General features: G+C 37.5%; 1 protein-coding gene across 12 annotated transcripts in view; it reads left to right on the forward strand.

Annotated features, from left to right (window-relative positions):
• The window catches only part of ARHGEF12 (Rho guanine nucleotide exchange factor 12), a 140,972-nt gene that overhangs the window by 106,997 nt on the left and 6,471 nt on the right, over positions 1-27,504 (forward strand). For 9 of the 12 annotated variants that reach the window (XM_008513726.2, XM_008513727.2, XM_070625031.1 and 6 more), the window contains 17 exons: positions 905-1,117; positions 5,846-5,978; positions 6,286-6,321; positions 6,655-6,809; positions 7,799-7,945; positions 9,005-9,090; positions 11,950-12,075; positions 13,655-13,769; positions 15,373-15,473; positions 19,869-19,946; positions 21,089-21,164; positions 21,690-21,857; positions 22,727-22,814; positions 23,288-23,374; positions 23,507-23,586; positions 23,884-24,117; positions 26,573-27,043. In XM_008513726.2, coding sequence (XP_008511948.1) covers positions 905-1,117; positions 5,846-5,978; positions 6,286-6,321; positions 6,655-6,809; positions 7,799-7,945; positions 9,005-9,090; positions 11,950-12,075; positions 13,655-13,769; positions 15,373-15,473; positions 19,869-19,946; positions 21,089-21,164; positions 21,690-21,857; positions 22,727-22,814; positions 23,288-23,374; positions 23,507-23,586; positions 23,884-24,117; positions 26,573-27,043 — 2,394 coding nt within the window. The remainder of the gene's footprint in view (positions 1-904; positions 1,118-5,845; positions 5,979-6,285; positions 6,322-6,654; positions 6,810-7,798; positions 7,946-9,004; positions 9,091-11,949; positions 12,076-13,654; positions 13,770-15,372; positions 15,474-19,868; positions 19,947-21,088; positions 21,165-21,689; positions 21,858-22,726; positions 22,815-23,287; positions 23,375-23,506; positions 23,587-23,883; positions 24,118-26,572; positions 27,044-27,504) is intronic. The other 3 variants (XM_008513729.2, XM_070625033.1, XM_070625038.1) reach the window with 1 other exon arrangement.

Genomic DNA, 27,504 nt, shown 5'->3' on the forward strand with positions numbered 1-27,504 from the left:
TGTAGTGGTCCTCAACTTGGGCAGTACCACATTTGAAAATACTGACGTGGTTGGAGTGGTGATGGTGTTGTGATAGAGTGGTACTGACTGTCTCACACATTGAAGAATTCTTAAATACCAGTAGTGCCCATTGTTGAGAAACACTGAGAAGACGAAGGAAATTTTTGGAGAAGAGGTTGAGGAGAATGGAGCATTTCACACATGCTCACCATGAGTTCCAAGGGATACAGAAGAAGAATTTTAGGAATTATAGGAGGAAGAGTTTTAGGATTAGGGATGTACAAAGCTGTGTGAGGGATGTATGAGGAATCATGACCTGAGGGTCTTGAGCTTCTCATGGTGACTGATGTGAACTGGGATAATGAGCAGGATAGAGATAAGTCTGGAGTGTCTCTGAGGCATATTGTGATGAAGAAGTTGTGAGTGTTGGGGAGATGTGGGGTAGGGGCTTGCTAAGAGCTCACAGAGCTACAAGGCTTCATCTTCACTGTTACAAACGACTCCAGCTCCATATGCACCTATCTCAGTCTCTCAGTGTTCCCTCTTCCCCACCCACCATTGCTCTCCTTGTCTTCTCTCGTGACCCTTCTTCATCTACCTCTTCTCTCCCCTCATCTTCTACCATCTCCCTCCTTTTTCTCTTCATCCTTCCTCCACCTTCCTCTGTCTTTCTCTCTCTCTTTCTTTCTCCTCCAACTCTCTCCCTCTCTTTCCTTCTTTCCTTCCTTCCTTCCTCTCTCCCGCCAACCCTCTTTCTTTCTATCTGTCCCTCACTTTGTGTAATAATTCAACTTACATTTTTTTAGAGCCCACCATATTTCAGACATTTTTCCAGATCCTTACATCATCTTTTTTTTTTAAGCTGTTTTGCAACACAAATTGTTAACCATTGCTTCGTGTTCAGTTGGCAGAGCCATGGAACTACAGAAGCAGCGCCACCCTAAGCACTTATCCACACCCTCATCCGTGAGTCCTGAACCTCAAGACCCTGCTAAGTTGCGCCAGAGTGGCTTAGCAAGTGAAGGAGCAGACGCTGGATACCTGCCAGCCAATTCCACGTCGTCTGTGGTTTCAGGGGCCACTCTTTCCCAGGAAGGAGGGAAAGAAAATGATACTGGTGAGCTAATGCTGTAGTTCAACTTAACTAATATCAAGATTTTAAAACAATCACATTAACTAGGAATTTAGAGGTATATTATTTTAATCAAGACTGAATCCCAGTTTAATTTAGTTTTAACATTTTAGTATTCTACAACCACTGACAAATCTATGCTGAATGACAATTTTGAGTTCTTATCCATTCATAAAGTAAGTATTGACCTCTCTGTCAGGCATTAGCTTTGTACCAGATGTTAGCAGACATAGATTCTTGCCCCATGCGCTCAGTCTCCTGGGGAGATAGTCACACAAATAAAAAATTCAAATTGTGCTGAGTCCAGTAGAGGAAAAGGAAAGGAAGTGTTGAGAGGACTGGTCAGTAGTTAGAGGCAGATCTTGGGGGCGTCTAAGGAAGACTTTTTAAAAAAAAATTCTGAAATACTGTAGATTTCTTTTAAATGCTAAGGGGAAGCCAATTGAGAGGAAGAGGTTGAAGATGCAGGAGATAGACTGTATAACCAATAGAACATAACTTCAAGAAGGAGAGAGGAGATGAGATGCAGACTGTATGTGAAGGGTAAGGTTATTAACTGAGAGAGAGTTTAGTGAGAAGGGCAAGGAGATTTGAAGAGTAAAGAAAGATATGAAGTAATTGTAGATAATTGGGGAAAGAGATTTTTGCCATATTTCTTCATACTTGTTATAATGGGATTCTTAAGCAACTGAACTGGGAGAATAGGTGGTTTTACTTGGAGGAGGGAATGCCTATCCATATTAGTGATTTTGGAAGCAATTCAATTTCTGACATGGAAAGATCAAGGATAAAGCTGTGGGAGTGGTCACTGAGGTGGCGTAGAGGAGGTTACTAGAAATGAAGAAGGTAAGGAACCAAGGAGCCAGGAGTTTTAATACCTTAATAATATCCATGGGTTTTGAGGTCACCTCATGTGACATTAGCATGGAGAGGAAAACAGCCAGCAGTGAAAGGTTCAGTGTTGCTAGATGATTGTTGTGAGGAGGGAGAATATGTGATAATACTCAGAGAGTGAGAGCCTCAGTGGAGCAGGGGATTTTATAAGAAGACAAGATAATGACCTAAAAGTAGTATTGAGGAGCAAGAAGGATGTGCATCTCCTCTGTACCCTGAAGTACACAGTGTAGGACAGAAAGATCAGTTTCTATTTAAGAGGGCTATAGCAGAACAGGTAATCCCCATGGGATAGACAGGTTTTTGTTTAAGACAAAGAAGTAGGGGTGACATTTGTAGAAACGTCTGGAGATTCTTGTCTTATATGGAATTCTGAAGATGTTGGATTGGGTACATGAATTAATTCATGGTTCCCATGGCTCATTGAAATAAAAACATGGTAGGTAAGAAATAAACAAAAGCCATAAAGAGAAAGGAAGTTGAGGAAGAGAAGATGTTATCAATGAATAAGAGATTGCAACAAATTTTTGGAAGATTGAAAGTGGACAAGAAAGGTTTGATAGTTAAAACAACATAAAGGAAGCTGGAACCCATAATTTGTGTAAGGAATCCAAGGTGGGGGCAGTCTCCCCATTAGAACTCTGGGGAGATTTTGGGCTCAGAGTTGGCCTGTGTTACAGAGTGCACGAATAAGAAATAAAGCTGAAAATTAGGAATTGAAGGTCTGTACTCAAAACAGTGTGTCAACAGCTTCTGGTCCTTGCATTGTGGCATGCAGGCAGTCTGCCGTTTGTGTACCAGAGGAAAACGAGTGTGTCCTCTTTTTAGAGAAGTTGAATGAATTGTGTAGGGAGAGTTAGGTCCTCCGCTATATTAGTGCCCTGGAGTCCTAACATTTGGGGGCCTAAAGCCTGACAGTAGGTACACCAAGGTCTCACTCTGCTCAGAGAGCTCCCAGCTGAAATGGACCTACTTCCATCTAGCAATGAAAGAAAGCCAAATGAGCGACCTGGTCTTGCATTCTTAAATATGAACAGCATTACTCACTCTTCGCAAAATTTGCTTATTAGAGTTAAAAGCTAAGAAAATGCATAAAGCTAAGCATATTAATGACACACAAAAGAGAATATATAAACAACAGAAAAACTGTCCCTAGCAGAAAACAGTAATTTAGGTAATAGACAAGAACCTTAAAAAATACCTCTAGGGCCAGCCCAGTGGCGCAGCAGTTAAGTTCGCGTGTTCCACTGTAGTGGCCCAGGGTTCGCCAGTTCAGATCCTGGGTTCAGGTAGGTACACTGCTTGTCAAACCATGCTGTGGCAGGTGTCCCACATATAAAGAAGAAGGAGATGGGTACATGTTCCATGTGGATGCATGTTAGCTCAGGGCCAATCTTCCTCCAAAAAAAAAAAAGAAAGAAAGAAAAAATACCTCTAAATTAGATAGTATACTTGGGAAAATGAAAGACGTTATCATATCTATAAAACAAGAATAGGATGCTATGAAAAAGAAGCATTCAGAGACCAAAAAACATTTTAATGTAACTGTTACATACAATACAATAGCTATTGTATTAGTTATCAATTACTTTGTGGTAAATTACCCTAAAACTTAATGGCTTAACACAAAAAATATTATCTCACATTGTTTGGTGGGTGAGGAACTTGAGAGCAGGTTAGCTGGGCAGTTCTGGCTTGAGCTCTTTCATAAGTTGCAGTCAAGATGTCAGCCGATCATCTGAAAGCTCACCTGGGGTCAGGAGACCTGCTTCTGTGCTCGTGTAGGTGGCTGGTGGCAGGAGGACTTAGTTCCTTCCTGGAGGCCTCAGCTCCTCACCTCATGGGCTTATCCGTAGAACTGCCTGAGTGTTCCATGACATGGTAGCTGACTTTCCCTGAGTGATCCAAAAGAGAGAGCAAGAAAGAAGCCTCAGTGTCTTTTATGACTTAGTCTCTGTGGGTGTACCCGGTCGCTTCAGCCAGTCAGAAGCAAGTCACTAAACCTCACCCACACTCAAGAAGAGGAGAATTAGGCTCACCCCTGAACGGAGGAATATCAAAGAATTTGTGGACATGTTGTCAAACTACCACAGCTACCAATAATTAAAAAAAAAGAGTAGTCCCCAAAAATAAAGGAAATATTTCAAAATGTGTATCAGAAATATTAGGAGATAGAAATTGGAGAGAGACGAATTATGTAGAGAACCACTACAGAGGTGCAACGTTTGTTTCTTTGACAAAATATCTGCAGAGGACACGAGGAGAGGCAGTTAGAGAAATGGCAGAAGAAAGCTTCCAGAGTTAAAAAAGAATACATGTAATAAAAATAATAAAAAGATCTATACCTAAAATGTCTTTGGAAATTTCAGTGCAGTAGAGATAAAGAAAAAGAATCTTAAAAACTTTTAAGAGGAAGAAAATGGGGATTATGTTCTTGTTAGAACACTAGGTGCCAGAATACAAAGGAGCGATGCCTTTAACTGCTGAAAGAAAATGGTAGTGAGCTTAGAATTCTGTATCCATCCAAACTATCAAAGATGAAGAAAGATGTAAAGACATTTTTTGATATGCTAGGTTTCAGAATTTAACTAAAATGTGCCTTTTCCTTGAACATTATTTGAAGATACACACTCCAGAAAACTGAGAGGAAAAATTAAGAACAAAAATGTCGTGGGATCCAGGAAGCAGGGGAAACAACCTGGGAAAGTGGTGAAGGGCAGTTGTAGGATGATAGTTGTGTCACAGGCCAAGGGAGCAGCTGCTCCAGATTGGAACCCAGGAACATAGTGGGTAAGAAAAAGGGAAGTTTTAAGCAGTTGATAGTATGATGCAGCGGCTGAAAAAATTTGAGACTCAATAAAGTAATTGATGGAATATATGACTTTAATGTAATAAACATTGTATTTCAAGTGGCCCAGGAGTTGCGTCATTGGACTAGTAGAAAAGAAAACATAATCCTAACTAACATACCTCTTAACCTAGCAAGAATAATATGTTTATGTGTGTTGTACATTGTACATGACAGTATGTGTATTGTCACAATAATGTAAGCATTCTATTGGTTTTCAGACTTTTAGAGTCAACCTAATAGTCAGAGAACAGAATATTTAGTTACAGCTGTAGATCAGAATGGAAATATAAAACATCCTCTTAATGATATGAGTCAACGTGTAGTTGAAAGAAATGAAAGGTAGAAGTAAAGAAATATAATTAAAGGGAAGGATATGGACACTAAATACCTAATTTGATGTAGAAGAGAGTTAACACAGTAACTCCTTGATGAAACAAAAATACAGATATAATTCTATTGTTTAAACTTAGGTAATAACCAGTAACCCAATTAGTAATAGTAAGATAATTATTAAACATTGGGAAGAAATGGGGGGGAAGTGAAGGTGGGAAGTATAAGTGAGCCAAATGCTCAGAGGAGGAAGAAATAGATACTACCTAAAGGTAATAAGTCAAGACAAATAAGTGGAGGTTTGTATTTTGAGGTGGACCACTGTAGTAACTAAAATTTGAAGGAAAAAGGTTGGCACTGGAGTAGAAAAGGAGAAGGTAAGATGTTTCTCCTCATCTCATGCTCTTCTGAGTGGTCGCCATGTCTTAAGAAAGCTGCTTAAAAATGATTTTCCTGTTTATTTTTAGTGTCTTTAAAATTTTTACATAGTAGAATTCTGGTTCTAGCTAACATGCAGTTGTTTAAATAAGAATGTGGCTATGGATTAGGTTGAAGCTCTTTTGAGGACTAATTTTTTGGTAATCATTGTCTTTATTAAGTATTAACACCATGTGAATGTCTGACTTTTGTCTTTTCAGGATCAAAACAAGTTGGAGAAACCCCCACATCTGGAGACTCCTTAGACGGCACACCTCGTACTCCCAATACCATCTTTGATTTCCCACCTCCTCCATTAGACCAAGTGCAGGAGGAGGAATGGGAAGTAGAAAGGTAATTCAGTCATATCTTAAGGGGTTTAGGACATGGCTTAAAGTTTTTGATTGTATAGGATTCCTATACTTTGTAGCGTTTTTTTTTCCATATGTGATTTTTTGGGGGAAAGAACTAGAACTTATTGGTAGTAAATGTTAGATAGGTACTGAAATGTTTTTCAGTTTGTTTGATATTAAATCATTACAGTGTCCAGAAGAATTATCTATTAGCCACTGTAGTTTAACCCAGTTTTGAATATCTTTGGCATTAATTTCTCGATTACCATTTTGTTTTCATGTTGACTCTTTATTCTCCATTGTTTTAGGGTGACTGAACACGGGACACCAAAGCCCTTTCGAAAGTAAGTAATCCTAAAGTAGCTTTCAATAGAGGCATATTTTACGAAATATATCTTTTTTCCCTAAAGTTCTGATTTTAAAGGAAAAGAAACCCTGTACATGAATCTGTTAGATAGCATAAAAGAAAGTTTTTGGTAAACACACATGATTCAAAAGATATTTTTAGAGATGTATATAACACATGTAAGGCATCTTGTAGGCAGGGATGATGTTTCAGGCCCTGTGCTAAGAAATATTTCAGAAATCTGACTGTTTACTGTAATGTAATGACTCGCGCTATTTCCCATTGTCCACCTGAGGTCCTCAGATAGAATTCATCTTTTTTTCTTCATTAGGTTTGACAGCATAGCTTTTGGAGAAAGTCAAAGTGAGGATGAACAGTTTGAAAATGACTTAGAGACAGATCCACCCAACTGGCAACAGCTCGTTAGTCGGGAAGTGTTACTGGGACTAAAGCCTTGTGAGATCAAAAGACAGGAAGTAATTAATGGTGAGTTTAATTAGTTGTTCTTGTTCACCTTTGTTGAGTTTTATTAGAGTAAAACAAACCCCTGAGCCTTGGAGTTTGCTTCGAAATTTCTGCTAGCCTTATGCTTTAAACAAAGAGGAAATTAAACTAGGTAGATGATCCTTGAACTTTACAACTCAAAAAATGCAAATGGTTCTGTGATTCTTATTGATAATTTAAAAGGAAAGGTGTTTAGCCATCAGGATCTTTAAGATTCATAGCATTACAGATCTTAAGCTCGAAAAATCATTGAGACAACATTTGTCCCATCACTTGACTTTCAGGCTAAGTCATTTTTATGTATAGATTATAAGTGAGGAAGCTGAGGCTCAGGGTGATTGGTTGAATTAGTCAAGACTCTATAGCTGATGAGCAGTAAGGAGAACACTAGGGTCCAGGTCTTTCTTTATCGTAGTGCAGTGTTCTGTATTTTACACTAGCATGTATGTGACAGATGTGACATGGATGCTGTACCCTCTACCATCTTTAGGATGTGATTTGAATAATTATCCTTCTTGTCTCTGATAACATTGAGACATGCTGAAATTACAAGTCTGGCCTCAGAGTTAATGATTTATAGGCAAATTAGGTAACCAAAAGTACTGTTGTTTCTGAAGAGGGCTCCATTTAAAGGCTACCTGATGTTTGGGCTTACAGTTTTCTGATGTTGTAGTTCTGATTGGTGGGTACTATTATAAAAAGACACATGGATTTTGGAGTACATTGTTAACTTTTAAGTACAAAATAATTTTGAATGATATTTTTCATTTGCCAGTATTCAGCTCTTAGAGCCAGTTTGTAGGAGAGTTTCATGGAATCAAGAAAGTGACTTCAGAGATACTACATCCTTTCAGAACTATCAATAATTATCACATAACTCATTTGCTACTTAATTCCCGCTTACGCCTATGTTTGGTCCCATGGAATTATTCTAAGTAAGGTAACGTTTCATGTTTTTTTTTCCTGCTTAGAATTGTTCTACACTGAAAGAGCTCATGTTCGAACGCTGAAGGTTCTTGATCAGGTCTTTTATCAGCGAGTGTCCAGAGAAGGAATTCTGTCACCTTCAGAACTACGGAAAATTTTTTCAAACTTGGAAGATATTCTTCAGCTTCACAGTAAGAGAAATTGACTCTGATCTTTGTCCCTAACATTGCCAGTAGATAAAAGATTGTGAGTATGTATAGGAACCATAGCAGTAAAATCTTGTAAATGTATCCATGTTAGCATTCCTGAAATTATATAATTACATGTGAGCGCATAACATAAAGAAAGAAATGATTGGATCCTGAATATCTTCCCCCCAGAAAATGCAACAATATCTTCTGTTGTATACAGTGTTAACACAGGACTTAGGATGTAAAGTCAATGTCTAAGTTTAAAAATATGAATATGGAAACTTCCTATCAGTTACAGTATATATGTTTTTAAAAATATATATCCCATATGGTAATATATGTGTAAATATATTTTATAAATAGTAATATGTAGTATATAATCCCAGGGTGGGATAGATTTCAGGAATTAAATTATTTTATTGTTATTTTGCTTGGAACACTTGAGTAAATATATAAAAATTTCTACCTTGCTGGCTTTCCAGGAAGGAAATTTCAGACTTTTGTAGACAGTAGTATGAGTTCCTCTTGTTGTAAGTCAGTGTTTTCTCTTTGACCCTTAATTTTAGACTTTTCTTGCATCAAGGGTGCCATCACCACCTACCAACACCTGCCCACCAAATTGATGCCTTTACTTCTTTGTAGGTGGCCCTAGGGTTCACCAGCATGTACTGACAAGTTCTGGCTTGATGATACACATTGCCTGTGAACATACACATTTTGAGAGGAACAGTGGGCAGAATCACTACTGTTTAAATTTAAGTTCATTATGAGCATGGTTATAGTGGAGTCTTGACATTAAATGCATATTTGATACACCTACACTGTATGTAATGTGCTAGTTTCCACATTGTTTTATGCGTTGGCACCTGTTTTTCAGATAGAGCTCACAGGTAGCTGGATGTGTAAAAAATTGTGTTCAGATTTATATTTAAGGAGATATTAGAAGCAGCTGCACTACTATGAAAATTCTTTTTTTGAAAATTTAGGTTCTTGGTACTACCTTTAACTCAGCCTGAAATGAGTGTATACTTAATTTTTTCTATTTTTTCCCCTCCTTAGTTGGATTGAATGAGCAAATGAAGTCTGTTCGAAAGAGGAATGAAACTTCTGTTATTGATCAGATTGGGGAAGATTTGCTGACCTGGGTAAAGAAATTTGCTGTTTCATTTTATTATTTTTATAGACACTTGATGATCAGATTAAAGGTTAAATAACTAACCTTTCCAAATATGCAAACTCATCCATTTTGCAAAGCTAGTGTAAAGATGAAGGAGTCCAAATATGTCTTCTCTTGGTTAATGTCTTCTAAGTGCTCAAACTAAGTGCTCTTTTTTCCATCAAATTAAAGATACTAGTTCTTTGTGTTTAAAGAATATGGAGTAAAACAGATGTTGATAAAAATAATTTAACTGATAGAGAATTTTAGCTATCTTCTGTTATCCAAATCTCAGAATTGTACTGTAAAACATAATTGTAGATCCAGAACTACCATCACAAAAGTAGAAAAGTAAAAATTAATCTTATTTGCAGTATAAGGAGAGTGTTCAGAGACTATAGTAGCTGTTTGTCAAATTCTGTTTATCTTTCTCTCTGACTGTCGGTGTATATGCCATAATATATACTTATGTGCCAAGTATTGTTCTTGGTGCTGGGAATTCAGTGGCAATCAAAACAGACATAGCTCCTGCCCTAGTAAAGCTTATGATCCATGGGAAACAGTCATTAGTTCTTTCAAGTGTGATGAGTGTTACAGAAAGGAGGGAGTACAGGTTTTTATGGGAAATATAGCAGGGAGATCTAAACTAGAACATACAGAAAGTCTTTCCAGGGGAAAGTGGGTTTGATCCAGACTTTTAAAGAAAGTACTGTAGTTAAGGCTATGAATACTAGTAAAGTATATAAAGTAGTTCTCAAAATCTTAACACAGGTTGAACAGGAACTGTTTAGATATGCCCACAGAAATTTACTTCACTATGTAGGCTGCTTGAGGACATGCCACAAGATTTTGGTAGTTCTACGATAATAAATATTTAAAAGATTAAATACTAGAAAGTTGACTAAAACTATCTTCAGCTTACTCCTTTCGTTGATGGTGAGATCATAGCTCAGAATCTACTAGTCTAATAGTAGATCCCCTTTTAGCTGCTTGATTCAGGGAACAGATCAAGAAATCATAATCCAGTCTCGTTTTGCGTTATTGAACTTTCCACAGCATTTTCTCCCTCGACTCGCTCTCAAATGATTGTTATTCAGGAGATTCATCTTCCTTGAATAGTGCAGCTTACTCTGTGGCTGCTCTGTGCTGTGTGATTCGTGGTGTTTCTTGATCGCAGTGCAGCAATGAAAGTTATAACTGAGTTCTGTTGGCTTGGCAGCACACTACTCAACTTGAAACAGAAAATGTGTAGTGTGACCGAATATAGCATTGATTTTCATGTCAAATTTGGATTAAAAAGTTGTAAGTCATATGGACTTAAGATATAAATCTTGATTCCTAAACAGTTTCATTTGCATCTCGTATAAAGAATGTTTAACAGCAAGTGTCAAGTGAGATTCATCATTAGTAAGGTACAGAAGTACATTTGGTCCTCTTATCACAGTCCTTTGGACTGCATAAATCTACTATGTGGTAAAATAAAGTGGAGAAACCTGTTAACAGAGCGAGACAAGAAATTTATTTTAGAATATATAAAAAGAATTGTATTCTTGGTCAGTGTGATGTACCTATAAAAAGTTGAAGAACAGCAGAATGGACTAACCAATTTGGTTAGTAACTGTTAGGTACAAAGGGTTAATTTAGGGCAAAGCATTGGCCAGTAATGGTAAAAGCAAAAATCATGAATAGACCTTTATACTTACTCTATTTTTTAAAATAGTTGTGGAGAGTATTTTTTCAGTATTGGTCCCTTGAGATCACCTTACTTCTATTTAAGCTACTTATAAAACTGCTGTAAAACTGCTCGAGGTTGGGGGCGTCATCTTTCGTAAACCCAGCTGCTGTTAGTATTTGACTAAAATACCCAAAATGTGGCCAGTTTCATCTTTAAGTATTTTGAGTGTCGTATTTGTAATACAATAAGACTGTAACAGTAGAGCAATCTGTTCAAATATCACTTTGTGTGCCCTAGTTGGAGAAGAAAATACTCTGAATTTATCTACAATGCACTGCAAAACGATTTTCCACAAAGTATCTTCATGTACAAACTTTTGGAAATATGGCTTTAAGTGGCAGACTGTATGAAAAGCTTCTTTGTAAACCATAAAGCAATTATTACAAATGTAAAGATGGTTAAAAACTAATTTGCTCCATCTGTATTTATATGAGTACCTATTATGTGTGAAGCACTTGTTAGGTGTTTTATAAGAAACTTTAAAATCATGGCATATTCAGCCTTGAATTTATTAATTAAAAAATAACAGTAAAAAGTATAATTTTCAACAAAAGAGGTTCATAGGCTCATAGGTCTCCCCCAAGAGAGAGTCAAGGCATGGAGCTCCAGCCTCTGCAAAGGCGAAGCAGCAGTGATTTAATTTTATTGTGACCCAGAAAAGTTATGACTGCCCTGGGTTTCATAGTAAGAGAGAAAGCTAGAATTCCAAAGATTTTCTTCCTAGAGTGGTAAGAATGTAATTTTTGTGAAGGTGTCAGGTTCTAGGAAAATGACATTTTAATCTCAACCTTTAAGCATTTTGTGTCTCATAGTCCACAAGTGTCAACCTTTCTATCTAATTTAGAAGTGGTATAAACTGCAAAGGCAATAAGTTGTGGTAGGCTACAATCCAGAAAACATTGGAATATGACAGGAAAGGTCTGGATGTGTTAGAGTCAGACCTTTTTAATGGGGAAACATTGGTATTCCACATAGATATGTAGTGCTCTGTTTCTTGTCACTTGAGAATACTTATTGGAGTATTGAAAGGATTGCGTTTGTCTCTCATTTTGCCTGGCCTTTCATAAGTGCAGTGTCCCATTCTCTATTGTGTTCTTTGTGTTCTTGGCACAGTTCAGCGGACCAGGGGAGGAGAAGTTGAAACACGCTGCTGCTACCTTTTGCAGTAACCAACCTTTTGCCCTGGAAATGATCAAGTCTCGTCAGAAAAAGGATTCTAGATTCCAGACTTTTGTGCAAGTGAGTTGAGTGAGTCATGTAAGAAAAAAGAAATGCAATTTTTTATCAATTGTAGAATGAACTGGGGGAATTCTGATTAAGTTCTTTACAAGGATTTTATCTATGTTAACATTTTTTAAAGCCACACATTATCTCTTAAATTACTGGAGGGTATAAAGATGACATAGAAGTCCACATTGCCATGGAAATGTTGTCAGGAAATGGCCCATGTACATTGTTAAAATAATACCGTCAAAACACGAGTGTGGGCTTACATCACGCCCAAGGAAGAACAGAGCAGTGATCATACTTATTGAGGTAGATATTGGTATAGATCAAGGGTCGGTAAACTACAGCCCACAGACCATATCCAGCCCTTTGCCTGTTTTTGTAAATGAGTTTTATTGGAACACAGTGTAACAGTTTTTTATTGCTGTATAACAGATTACCACAAATGTAGTAACTTAATGTAAATTTGTTACGTCACAGTTTTTGCAGTTTAGGAATACAGGTGTAGGTGTACTTTAGCTGGGTCCTCTCTCTGCGCTTTCACTAAACTGAGATCAGACTGTCAGCTGGAGCTGCAGTTCTCATCTGAGTCTTCTAAGCTCATTGATTGTTAGTGGAATTTATTTCTTTGCAAATGTGTAACTGAGGTCCCTGTCTTGCTATTGTTGGCTGGGAACTGCTTTCAGCTCTTAGAGAATGCCCATGTCTCTTTGCCATGTGGCCCTGTAAGCAGTTTACAAGATAGCTATTTCCTTTCTTCCAGGCCAGGGGGAATGTATCTCTCTGACAGAGCTTTCTTTTGAAGACTCCTCTGATTAAGTCAGACTCACTTAGGACACTACCCTTTTTTGATTAACTCAAAGTTAACTGCTAGTAACCTAATCATAGGAGGGATAACCCATCACATTCACAGCTTCTGTCCACACTCAAGGGGAGGGGATTATACTGGGTGTGTACATCAGAGAGAGGGAATCTTGGAGAGCATCTTACGACTCTTTACCACACATAGCCATGTTCCTGCATTTACCCTTTACCTATTGTCTGTGGCTGCTTTTGCGCTAAAACAGCGGAGTTGAGTAGTTGTGACAGAGACTGTATGGCATACAAAGCCTAAAATATTTACTATCTGGCACTTTACTGAAAAGCTTTCAGACCCATGTTATAACAAGCTGGGTATCTAGACTGGTGATCCATTGTGCCTGCTTGGAATGGCAGATAGCAAATTAGCTGACTAACTTTTGGTAGGAATGCCAATCATAAGGAAACGTAACTAGATTTTCTTAATATGTGAAGATAAAAGTGTTTTATCACAAGAAAGCAATGGAGTTGATTATGGATGTTCTCAGTCCTTGCTTAAACAGGTAACAAAGAAGCCATTGGCTTAGTGATAAAGGCTCCTCTCCTTCACTGTGTAATTAAAGGAGCAAGCAGAAGTTAGTATGGTAGTGGTGTGTCTTGGCATGTTTTAAGTCTTGATTTAATAACCAGAACTGTGATGCTGTAGACATTTGTATGATGAATATATGGCATATGGTAAGTAATTATAGTCCTAATAAGAATTACAAGTTTACTTATTTCACTTTAATTTTAGGATGCTGAGAGTAATCCACTGTGTCGTCGTCTACAGCTCAAGGATATCATTCCCACCCAAATGCAGAGGCTTACTAAGTACCCTCTTCTATTGGATAATATTGCCAAATACACAGGTATAGCATTCTCACTGAAATTAAAAAGCTTAGGAACTCCAACTCTCCCCTCACCCCTCAGAAAAAGTTCTTGCTAAATAATCTCTCATAGCATCCTGCTTCCTGGAGATTGGGTTTCCGAATAGTATGGCAAAAGTTTCTAACAAGATTCAATACAGTCATCTTGAGGCTATTTGATTTAATGTACTCTATTAGTCGCTCTAGCACAAAGTTTGGCAAACTACGGATCATGGGCCAAATCTGGCTCATCACCTCTTCTGCTAAATAAAGTTTTATTGGAACAAAGTCCTGCTCATTTGTTGACATATTGTCTCTGACTGCTTATGCACTGCAGCAGCAGGGTTGAATAGTTGTGACAAAGACCATTTGGCTTGTAAAGTGTAAAATAGTTATTATCTGGCCCTTTACAGAAAAAGTTTACCAGTCCTTCCTCCAGTGTATATCCTATTTGCTTTGAAGAAAACTTACACTGGGTTGAAGAGATGTTTTGTATCTATATATGTACTGTCATTAAGCCCAACCAATGCATTATAATTCCAACTCTCCTGTTTTGAAACATGAATTGAATCCAAGTTTCTCAGTTGAGCTTTAGGCTCTCATACTTAGTTCTCATTAATAATTGTGTGCAATCAAACTCATGTTTCTTATGCCTGAGAATTTGAAAATACTCATACACATTAATTTTTATACTTTAATATGTCTGTTCCGTATAGTTAGACTGTTGTTTGGAGGATTATAATTTTGAATATTCTGATTTGGGTATTCTTTACATTATAGATCTCAACGTAAACAACACCATTTGGTGAATTTCATATTTGTTTAATGATGCAAATGTTGTGATCTATTTTCTTTCTTTAAATCTAATCTCAAATTAAAAAAAACTTATTTTGGAGTTATTTTAGGTTGTGTTATCATTAAAAAAATGTTGCTTAACAGGTCCACTGGATATAATCATGTAGGCTCTGTACTGTGAAATTCTAGGGGGAGAAGGAGTCCCACTTGTATAGCTTACAACCTGAATGAGACGCACTCCCTAGAGTGTGCACCATGGTGAGCCCGATAGTTGATGTATAGCATCACTTCTTGGACTTGGGGTTCATGCTATGGTTTCTTCTTTTCTTAAAGATTGGCGCCTGAGCTAACATCTGTTGCCAGTCTTTTTTTTTTTCTTCTTCTTCTCCCCAATGCCCCCCGGTACATAGTTGTATATTCTTGTTGTGAGTGCCTCTGGTTGTGCTATATGGGACACCACCTCAGCATGGCCTAACGAGCGGTGCCATGTGCATGCACGGGATCCGAACCAGTGAATCCCTGGGCTACCAAAGCGGAGAGCGCAAACTTAACCACTCGGCCGTGGGGCCGGCCCCCATACTTTCTTTTTAAAGATTAGTATTTATGTTGTAAGCTACTGTCATAAGAAGTTTCACCTGTCCAGAGACTATCTAAATTGAGATTCTGCCATAGGTTTTATTCTAGTATAAAAATAATTCAAGGTCTTAGTAAGTTCCTACAGATGTTGAAATAAAACGATGTCTCAGTTATGTATCTGTATTCTTTTCTGGTTTCCTCGATTTTACATTTTGAATTTCTTCCCCATGTTTAGAATGGCCAATGGAAAGGGAGAAGGTGAAGAAAGCTGCAGATCACTGTCGTCAGATCTTAAATTATGTAAATCAGGCTGTCAAGGAGGCAGAAAACAAGCAGGTAAGAAGGGAAAGAAGCTACAGGATGACATAGTGAGAATATTAAATTAGTATTACCTAGAGTCTGAAATAATAATCGAAAACTATCATGGGCAGGATATTTGTTAACTGTTCATGTATTTGGGTCCAGATCATGTAGGTGGGTCCAGATCAATTTGTGATAGAACATCAGAGTTGTATTTGGCCTTTTTGAGCATCTCTTTTGCTTTTTTTGCTCTTTCATTCATCTGTTCATTCAACAAATATTTATAGAGCATCTACTGTATGCTGTGTGTAGGGTGGAGAGTGGTTAAGACAATGAGTACAATATTTGCCCAGACTGAGCGTGTGTTCTAGCAGGATACAGAGGTATTGAAAAGATTAGAGTGCAAATATTTTATATCAGTTGTGATAGCTGCTGTGTAGGAGCATTTCAGGATGCGCTACGAGTGTATAACTCCTAGGGAGGTGCCTACCCTAGTTTGAGGAGGATGTTAGGTAGTGGCCATCAGAGGAAGCTTCCTTGAGGAATTGTCCTTTAGGCCAAGGCTCTGAAGGATGAGTGGAAATGTACCAAAAGAATGTGGAAGGGGGCAACATTACAGGTAGAGGGAACAGCATGTGCGAAAGTCCTGAGGTAAAAAGGAAGCATGGTCTGTTTGAGGAATGGAAAGATTAGAATAGTGTGGATCATGCCTAAAAAGCAAAATTAGAGTGGTACGAAATGAGGCACAGTAGTCCAGGGCCAAATCATACAGGGCCCCACAGGCCATATTGAAGATTTTGATTTTTATTCTGAATGCAGTAGGAATTCATTATAGACGTTTAAGGAGAGTAGCACGTTCAGATTTTTCACTTTATGAGTATCACTCATACTACTCTGTGAATAACGGGTTGAAAATGGGAGAGTGGAGAGTGAGAGCTTGTCTGGTATTTTTGGCGTAAGCTGCTTTGCTGTAGACATCTTTGCCGCAGGCGTTGTTGCTGCATAATTAATTGGCAGTAAGGCAATTTTGACATAAAAGATAAAATCATGAAAAGTGAAAGAGGGATGTTAAAAAGGACATAATGGAACACGAAAAATGAATAACAAAATTAAAAAGATTTTATTGCAAAATAAACACGAAATATTTGAGTACATTTAAAATGTGTGTAGATTCATGGCAATAACTGCACAAAAAACTGATTTTATTTTGTGGGTTTTATTTCTGCTGAATAAAGGATGTAATAAAAAATGAGAAATGAATGACAAAATGAAAAAGACTTTATTGTGAAATAAATACAAAATATTTGAATACATTTAAAGTGTGTGTAGAATCATGGCAATACTGTGCAAAACCTGATTGTATTTTGTGGGTTGCTTGTACTTAAGCACGTCTCTTCAAAGTCTTTTGTTCAAAGTATTATACTTTTTCTTTTTGCTTTTTGGTGCATCTCCTCATTCAGCATCCATGACACTTTTTCTTTTTTTCTTGTTCTTAAAGATTGACACCTGAGCTAACATCATTTGCCAATCTTTATTTTCTTCTCCCCAAAGCCCCTCAGTATATAGTTGTATATTCTAGTTGTGAGTGCCTCTGATTGTGCTATGTGGGACACCGCCTCAGTGTGGCCTGACGAGTGGTACCCTGTCCGCACCCAGGATCCGAACCCCCGAAAGCCTGGGCCGCCGAAGCATCACGTGCGAACTTAACCACTCGGCCACGGGGCCGGCCCCCATGACGCTTTTCTTTTTTGCTAAAATTTCTTCCTTCATTAAGAGAGGTATCAGTTTCCAAATACTAGGATGCATAGTTGGAACTGAGCTTTGTATTGTGTTGTGAAAAGCCTTCCGCACTGTTGTTTGTTCTTGGCATATTGTCACATGTCCGTTGATAGACATTCTAAAATTCTCCAGGAAATGTGGAGCAAACTGTCAACCAGTTATTTTATCTTTTACAGCAAAATTGCCTTATGACCAATTAGTTAAGTGGTGAAAATGTTGGCCTCAAAAATGCTTGTGGCAAAGGTGTCTGCAGGAAAGATATCTACCTCAAAGGTGCTTATGGCAAAAGTACCTAGAATGGGAGAGAATGGATGAAAGGGCTCAGTTAGTAGCCTTTGTAGAGGTCCAGGATAGATGGTGATAGCTTAGAGAAGTGCAAGAATTGAGAAAATATTTAGAAGGTAAAATTGACAGGACTTGGTGACTTATTTAGAAAAGGATTTGAAGAGAGGGGATGTCAAGAATGAATCCCAGGTCTCTGACGTGCACATTTGGATGGACAGGATGAGGGAGAAGCCACAGATTTGTGGGGAGATGAAAAGTCCAGTTTGGGATATCAGGTGAAGACATACAGTAGGCATTTGGCTATATGGATCCTCCTCTAAGAGGACTGTGCTGAAGATAAAAATGTCAGATTGTGAGCATATAGAGGCTAATTGAATCCCTGGACTTGGATGTGATTTCTTAGGAACTGAGTATGATGACAGCTCTGTTGGTGAGGCTGTAGGAAAACAGGAACTTTCAAATGTATTGTTTGGAGTGTGAAATGATAAAACCCCAGAGGGCAATTTTTACCTAAATTAAAAATGCACATTTTCGTACGTCTACCCTTTGACACAGCAATTCTATTCTTAGTGATTTACCCAGGAGAAGTGAAGATATATGCCCACAGACTTGTACAAGAATGTTTATAGCGTAAACCAAATGTAGTATAGTCATAAACTAGAATAATACCAGCAATAAAGGGGAATGAACTAGCGATACATACAACATGGATGAATCTCACAAACATTATGCTGAGTGAAAGAAGCCCAACGCATAAAGAGTGCATATATATAATTCTATTCCTGTAACTTCTAGGACAGGTTAATCTGTGGTGGGACAAAACATCAGAAAAGGTTGTCTGTCACTGGGGATGTGGAGACAGATTAACTAGGAAGAAGCACGAGGGAACTTTCTGAGGTGCTGGTGATATTTCCTCTCTTGATAGGAGTTTGCACAGATGTATGCATTTGTAAAAACTCATGGAAAGGTATGTTTAAAATGTATGCATTTCACTGTAGTTAGATTTTACTTTAAAAAAGAACTGTAAGCAAATATTGAACTCTTCTTATTAATATGCGTGCTAAAATATTTACAGGTACCACTCATAGGTGGAAGTTAGTATATTGACAAGGAGATCTGATTAGTGGTTACCAGGGAAAAGGGGGGGTGGGGGGAGGGCACAAAGGGGGAAGTGGTGTACCCACAACATGACTAACAAAAATGTACAACTGAAATCTCACAAGGTTGTAATCTATCATAACATTAATAAAAAAAAAAAAAATTACAGGTAAAGTGTGCTTATACATGTAACTTATTTTGAAATGCATCCAAAATATAAGATACATTGATGGATAGATAGAGGAATGAATAGATGGATAGATAGAGGATAAAACAAATATAGCAGATGTTAACTGTGGAATATAGGTGGTGAATATATGAGTGTTCGCAATACACATTCAAATTCAAATTTTGTGTGTATTTGGAAATTTCTATGATCTTGGGAAAAATTCATATTCCTTTTGATCTAACAATTCTTCCCCTATAAATTTATCCTGAAAATATATCTACACGTGTGTAAAAAAGCATATGTTTAAGGCCATTGTAGTATCGTTTGTTATAGGAGAAGGTTGGAAGTAACCTACATGTCCATCAGTAAGGTATAGTTAAAATAAACTATAGTTCATTCACAGAGTTGAATACTGTTCATCCATTAGAAGAATGAGATTGCTCTCTGTATATGCTAATGTGGAGCAGTCTCCAAGATGTATTGATGAGTGATACACACACGCACACAGAGAAATGTGTATATGAATGTATTATGTTATCATTTAAATGAGTAATACATATATGAATATATTATGCTACCATATCTTTTATTAAAAAAGGACATAGATGCACACAACGTGCACAGAGACGAACATACTTATTTACACATATATTCTATTTGCTTATTAGACTTTTTCTCATAGGCTACCCAAGAAATGGGTTTTAGTGATTACTTCTTTAGAGAAAATTGGGGGTGGGGAGATAAGAGGACAGGGTTGGGAGGAGGTTTACTTTTTATTGTGTGCCTTATCTTACCTTCTGAATTTTTTACCATGTACACAATTTACATATTCAGAAAATAAATATAAGCTAGTTAGAGGTGAGTGAATTTGAAAAGGAGATTGAGAAAGAACAGTCAAGGAGCTCAGAGGAAAACTAGGGGAGAGTAATATCACCAAAGCCAAGGGAAGGGGGTGTTCTAAGAAAGAGGGAGTTGTGAGTTGTGTCTAATGTTGCAGAGAGCTCAGTAAAATGCAGGTAAAAGTGTCCGTTTGATTTAGGATGAGGGAGGTCTTTGATAGCCAAAGCAGTAACCTTGACTCCATCCTGTCTAATTTTCAGCGCTTAGAAGATTATCAGCGTCGCCTTGATACCTCGAATCTGAAGTTGTCAGAGTACCCAAATGTTGAAGAACTCAGGGTGAGAGATGGTCTAATCATAATTAAAACAATAAAATAAAATGTACTAAAGACCTGGCAGGTAATTAACCTCTCGGTGGGAACATACATCACCTGAAGGAGTTCTTGTATCATAGATTGTCTATGTTTATGATTCTTTTCTTCCTTTTAAATATCTGGTCTGTGTGAAGATTACTTTAATCTTTCATTAGAGGAATATTTTGTGCGAAATTGTAACTTTTTATGACAGGAATTTTCAAGATACTAAAGAATATTATTTATTAAGTTTAATTCTATTGCGTTTTATAGTTTGAATAAGAGTAGGGCTGTTTACCATGGGAACTTTCCAGATTATTGAGTAAAGCAAGATAACTTGTTTTTCCATGAAACTCTTCAAAAGCATAACAGTTGAAACCATTACAGGAATGATAGTAAAATATTTGTTAATTACCACTTGTATACATGGAGTTTTTATATTAAATAACTTCTTAGGATTTTAGTTTTTCTTATACTGTTTGACTAGGTGGTTGTTTTGGCAGATTCTTTGGTGACTGTTAAAATAGACTTTTATGTCATATAGGGCACCTTATCAAAAAGCATGCTAATATGCTTAGTGCCTTAACTTCCCAATGAAAAAATGGGATTTTTCTGGAGCTACTTATACTGAAAGATGATTCTCTTATTAAGTTATTAATATTTAGAGCAAGTCTGAGTATACTACCTGGACTTTTCATAAGTGCTCTTCCTTAGAACTTTCTGTGGAACTAGAACCTGGAATTCAGAGGCCTCTTATAGATAAGCTGTGCATCATCCACATCTAGTTACTCATTAAAAAATTAAGGGATGGGTTGAGAATCTAGTGACTGAATGTTTGCAACTTCGTTTTCATAAGCTGCTGTTGTCTGTGTAGAGTGCAATTTAGAAGGCAGTACTCCTGCATGCTTTTCTGCAAGATACCTTTTCTCTTTTAGGAAAAATCTATGCGGCTTACTTTGAATTTAACTTGGTCTATATTCCATTTTCAGTAATTGACAGATATCAATAATGATAGTGAATGCAAATAGTATCTTTTATATTAAGAATTTCTTGAAAAGAAACTATGTGGAATATCATCTCACTAAGTGCTTGGAAATAATTTGTGTGTAATTCTCTTTATTTTGGCAGAATTTGGATTTAACAAAAAGAAAGATGATTCATGAAGGGCCATTGGTTTGGAAGGTGAATAGAGATAAAACTATTGGTAGGTTTAATGTTTGTCAATTTTGGTAAGGATGGAGAAGAGAAAAGAATAGCAAAGTTTCTTTATGCAAAAGAGAAGAAAGAACCATTCACAATTTTCGGTTGCAGTAGTTTTCAGTGCTATTTTGTGTTACTTATACATTTATAGAAGATTTGCTTATGTTACTTTGTTATTTGTGAAGTGTGTTAAATATTCATTTGGGGATGAAACAGAAAACTTGGTCATGATTCAGTCCTGTCTCCATCATTTTTGTATTCTAAGTCTAAGCTTTCTTTAAACTACTACATCTCAAACTATCTGTGGTGAGGAACCATTGTTTTTTGTTTCCCGTCAGTCACAGACTGACCATTTGGCATAATACAATAAAAATGAATTATTAAAAAATGAAATTAAGATAGAAGCAAGTCAATTTTTAAAATTTACTAGATTTAACAGAAATAAATTTTCTCTGTCAAGTTGTTAGAAAGTGTATAAAACACACCTTGATTTCTGTACTAATCACCTTTCCTACTTTTTTATTTCTAGATCTATACACTTTGCTGCTGGACGACATTCTTGTATTGTTGCAAAAGCAGGATGATAGGCTGGTATTAAGGTGTCATAGTAAGATTCTGGCATCTACAGCTGATAGCAAACACACGTTTAGCCCTGTCATTAAGTTGAATACAGTGTTGGTTCGACAAGTGGCCACAGGCGAGTATGTCTGCTCAGTGACGCTGACCTCCAGGTTCATCACGAAGTCGCATAAGATATTCAGTGTTGTTTAAGTAGCACAATTGGCATAGAATTTTGTTCCTTTTATATTCTTATATAAATTAAATGAAATTTATTTCATGCTCAGAAAATGAAATGAGTTTATACCTCCAAATTATTTAGAATGCCTAGATTCTCTGAGTAATTTTCTGCATTTGAAAGTTGTCTGCATATTTACTTTGATCTTCATTCCATGTTCAAATCATTGTTACACACCAGTGGAGATAGTGAATTGGGAGATATTCTAAATGAAAAGACTTTGATTAGAATGTTCTATGTTTTGACTGGTGGAAAAACAAGTAAAATCTGAAGAGGTGGGTGTAGTTTGGGTTTTTTGAAATCAGTTTAAGTTAGCAAGTTCCATATTGCTGTATTAATAATGAGATCCCTTTCAAAATTTGTTAATTCCATGATGGCAAGATAAATTTATGACCTCTTTTCTCCAGTACGCACTGAATAGTATTAACCATTTATCAAAAGGGCAATTCAAAATAAATGTAAAAGAGTCATAGGGTTCAGTAATTTGGGTACATTGACACCTTCTTGTTTCTGATAAATTACTGAGGAATCAGTTTTTATGATCTTTGTTTTATTTAAGTATAGTAAATACAGTATAAGATACAATAAGTTGCACAGATTTTAAGTGTATAGCTTGATGAATTTTTTACAAAGGGAACGCATGTTTACAAAGTGGACACATGTAACCTGTACCTAGATTAAGATGCAGAGTAATACCCAGACCCTAGAAACATTCTTCATGGTCTCTGTAGGACATATTGTTAGAGTAATTTTTGTCTCGTTTTTTCCAGATAACAAAGCTTTATTCGTCATCTCCATGTCAGACAATGGAGCCCAAATTTATGAGCTGGTGGCACAGACAGTTTCTGAAAAGACTGTGTATGTATTAGCTACCTTGCTCTAATATTTTTATTATCCTGAATATAATGTTCCACAAACTTAACTTTGTTTTTGTAATAGGCTTTGAAAACCAAAAACTATATGGAAACGAGCACTTCCTCTCTCTTCTTTTAGAGATATTCTTCTAAGAACTTGTTCTTTTCTAGATTGATGTCTCTTACTTTGATTCTATTCTATTGAAAGTATCTTTTCTAGAGAAGAAACTCTCGGAAGTGTCAAGTGAAGCTTTTTAATGGGTAGCGTATCCATAATATTGTTAGGTTTTTCTTTAAGGTACGGAATTGTTATAGTCTCTACTTAATAATATGTTGCCAAAGTAAAGATTATCTCTGGTAGGGTTTTTTGTTTGTTGGTTTGGTTTCTGGTTTGTTTTTATTTTTCCTTTCTGAGTATATTTAAAGGGCATTTCTCTCTCCCTTTTGTATTTTGGGTTCTTTTCAAACTTCCTGCAGCTGGCAGGACCTAATCTGTCGGATGGCTGCATCAGTGAAGGAGCAATCCACAAGGCCAATTCCACTGCCAGAGTCGCCCCCTTGCGAGTGAGTGTGCCCTTCATTGTAGGGGGACTGACTTTGTTTTTGGTCAGAAAGGGAACAGGTGATTCTTCCATTTTGTTGCAATGATGTTTAGTCACCTCGTGAAGCTGAAAGATTGTTTTCTTTCCTCCATAGAGGAGACAATGATGAAGAAGAACCTCCAAAACTAAAAGTAGAACATCATGGCATTTCAGTCACTGGTCTGCAGAGTCCAGGTAAACTGATCTGTTAAGTTTACCTGGAAGAATGTAGTCTATATATTACTTACTAAAATGCAAAGAAACTTTCACTCTTGGTTTATGCAGGTTCTGGATCCACTATTCTCTTTAACAGACCTTGCCTATGAGCCCTCTGTGTACCATGTAACACTGCTGAGTGCTGGGTATTTCACTTAACAGATGATCTCTGTAGCTCACGTGGTTATTTTTGTCCAAGTATTTCCTGAATGCTTCACGTTAAAATTTAGAAGTTTTGTTTAAGATATATTCTACTTTTTCCGTTCCGTTGAACAGACAGAGATTTGGGATTAGAGTCTCCCTTAATATCGTCAAAACCTCAATCTCATTCACTGGGTGCTTCTGGGAAATCAGAGGTAGATGATCTCTTTGTGGCTGAGAGACAGTTTGCAAAGGAGCAACGTGCAGATGGAACTCTAAAGGAAGTTGGAGGAAATTATCAAATCACAATCCCAAATCCACACTTGCCTGTCTCAGAAGAACGGTGGGCATTGGATGCACTAAGGAATTGTAAGTTTTATTCATAAGTTAACACAGATACTTATTAAGTACCAGAATTGTATAGTGTACTATGTAGCCATTTGGGGAGAACCCAAAGAAGTATAAACTATGACTTTTCCCTTCAAGAGTTTTACAATCTAGTTGGAAAACTTCCCTCCACCTTTTTAAGTAAACAAACAATACAGGTGTGTTAAAATTGATCTGGTGGGGAGGACCAGAGAAGGGAAGTATCAGAAAACAAGACAGATGTGATTAGGGCCTTGCAGAATGGGGACAATTCAGATAGACATGCAGAAGAGTAGAAGTCATTGAGACAAGAATAACGGTAGGACCAAAGCACACAGGTGGAAAACTCTGCGGGTGTTCAGAGAGCAGGGAGAAGAGCAGTTAGCCCACAGTAGACAATATAAGGTGAAGGCGCCGTGGGAGACAAGGTGGAGAAGGCAGAAGCCATGTTGCCCAGTCCAGCTGTCATGAGCTTGAATACCAGATTGAGTCCTCTGAACTTTAAGGATAGCACATCACAGGGTTCTGAAGGCTTTTTCAAACTACAGATATTCTTCTAATTTTCTTGTGGAGATCGTAGTATTCTCCACCATGGCCCATCCTTCACACACACACACACACACACACACACACACATCCACCTACGAGAATGGGTGGTCCTTGTCACTGTCTTAGCTGCCTCCCTCCCCCACAAGCCTGGTTGAGAATCAGTGTTACAAATGGGAATGTAGTACATCTCTCAGGTGTCTTGGAGGTAAGAAAAGGCTGAGAATGATTGCCTACCTGTAGAGGACCATTTGAAGTTTTTAAGCCAGGTATGACTAATGAAAAAAGATTAAGTGGCTCAAGGTTGTGAGAGGATTTCAATGGAAAGAACTTTGGAGTGATGCAGTTACTATTAAGCTCTTGTAGTTGTCTGGGCTTGAGGCTGAAAGGGTTTGAACTAGAATGATGTCAGAGGAATAAAATAGTGCGGCGTCAACAAACACAACCATTGACTTGTTTGGATACGAGTGCAAAGGAAAAGGACTATTTAGAGATAATTTCAGTATTCTTGTCAGAAATAAAAATCAGAAAGGACCACTGTTGTCCACTGCCACACTTTGTTTTTCCCTTTTTTTATTTGCAAGAGCTTATGAGCTCAATTTTAAAACATGTTGAGATTAAGATTATGAATGGCAAGCCATTTAAGAGGAAGTGATGAGCAGGAAATTGGAGTTTTAAGACTGGACATTTGGAGCGAGGATAGGTAGAGAGATGGATTTGAGTGTCAAAGCCATGAGAATTTATAGCATCTCCTAGGAAGTCAGTGTAGAGCAGAAAGACAGAGGGCAAAGACTCAGACCTCCAAGGGACTGTTTCCCTAAAGAAACAGAACATAGAAGTTAAGCCAGAGTTGAAAGTAAGGAATTGGTCAAGTTCTTTAAAATCTAATTTATTCTGGATTCTCTTGAATTAATAGTTATGATGATTTCTGATGGTTGACTAGCATTGTCCCAGTAACTCTATCATTGTGTGAATGACCGTATAGCATACACTTGCCCATTTAAAAGTGAATTGATTGTATTTTCAACGACCTAAGGAAGCTGTGCCACTAGTAAGATCATTTCTTAAAAACTAATAAATATTTCTTTCTCCTTTGAAATTGTACATGCTACCAAATCATTGGAATTAAGTTTTTTTTTTTTTTTTTTAAAGATTTTTTATTTTTTCCTTTTTCTCCCCAAAGCCCCCTGGTACATAGTTGTATATTCTTCGTTGTCGGTCCTTCTAGTTGTGGCATGTGGGACGCCGCCCCAGCGTGGTTTGATGAGCAGTGCCATGTCCGCACCCAGGATTCGAACCAACGAAACACTGGGCCGCCTGCAGCGGAGCGCACGAACCTAACCGCTCGGCCACGGGGCCAGCCCCTGGAATTAAGTTTTATTACAAGGCAGTTTTACTTTCTTCTTCACCATTTAAGGAGATTGTTTGGGTTATTATAAATGATAAAATAAATGTTCTATGTGTCTAATAAAATTAGAAAAAATAATGCCTGTGTCTGTAGTGTCTGCTTCTGCAGAAGAAAGCAAGACTTTCATATTTTTTTGTCTAGCTTAACACAGCTTTTCAACTTCCTTTTAAGAAATACCTTTAGGGTATTCCAGTTATATGGAATAAAAAATAGAGGCAGGCAGGGTGTTGGTTATTTAGCAGTTCTAAATAGGAGTTCACCTCAATAAGAATGCTTTGATCTTTTCACATCTAGTTTAATTTTAAGTCTCTAGATGGTGCTTTATTTCATTTTCAAGGACAAAAGAAAAAACGATTGTGTGAAATAAATGTTTTGACTATATGCTACTAAATAGTTCTTACTTTTAGAGAGAATTGCTAATTCCACTAACGAACTTAATGCTGGCCTTCTGCAGTTATAGTTGTGAACGTATGTGTTTTTTTTCCCCCTTCCTAAATTTTTTAGTGGGTTTGTTGAAGCAGTTGCTGGTACAACAGCTGGGTTTGACTGAGAAGAGCACTCAGGAAGACTGGCCACATTTCCCAAGATACAGGACAGCCTCTCCAGGGGCACAGGCAGACAGTGGAACCCAGAACTCTGAAACTCTCAAGGCCTATCATCCTGGTGAAGGACAGATGCCCTTTAGAACTGGAACTGGTGACATTTCATCTTGTTACGGTCCACGGACTTCAACTGAATCTTCTGCTCCACAGGATTCAGTGGTACTGGCTTTCCAAGATGGCCAGGCAAGTAACATTTTAGTAATGGACCACGTGATTATGACCCCAGAGATGCCTCCTGCAGAGCCAGAAGGGGGTCTTGATGAGAGTGGAGAGCACTTTTTTGATGCCCGTGAAGCACATAGTGATGATAATCCATCAGACGGTGATGGAGCAGTTAAAAAGGAAGAGAAGGATGTTAATTTGCGCATCTCAGGCAAGTTTCTTTCATACTTAAACTTTGATTTTCATTGTGTTAACTGTCCTGTGTGCTAAAATGGATGTTGTTGGGGCATCCAAGCATTATCTTGTGTGTGTGTGTGTGTGTGTGTGTGTGTGTGTGTATAGTGTTTATTCTTCCATGCAATAAATAACTACTGAATCTGCTCTATGCTGGACCCCATCCTAAGTGCTGGGAGAGATACAGCATTGAATAAAACACAGAAAAATCCACTAGTCTTGTGAAGCTGAAGTATTACTAGGGGAAAGAGTAATAGTAAATAAGTAAACAGATAAATAGATGTCAGTAGGAAGAATTAGGAGGAAAAGTAAATCAGACTAAGGGGTGGAGAGTAATGGAGCAGACAAGGTCATTGGGGCAGAGGGCCTCTGATGAGGGAATGTGTGAGCAGAGACCCAAGGGGAGTGAGGGAGGAAGCTGTGTGGATACCTGGAAGC

Source organism: Equus przewalskii, chromosome 6, assembly GCF_037783145.1.
Source record: "Equus przewalskii isolate Varuska chromosome 6, EquPr2, whole genome shotgun sequence".
Classification (NCBI taxonomy): Eukaryota; Metazoa; Chordata; class Mammalia; order Perissodactyla; family Equidae; genus Equus; species Equus przewalskii.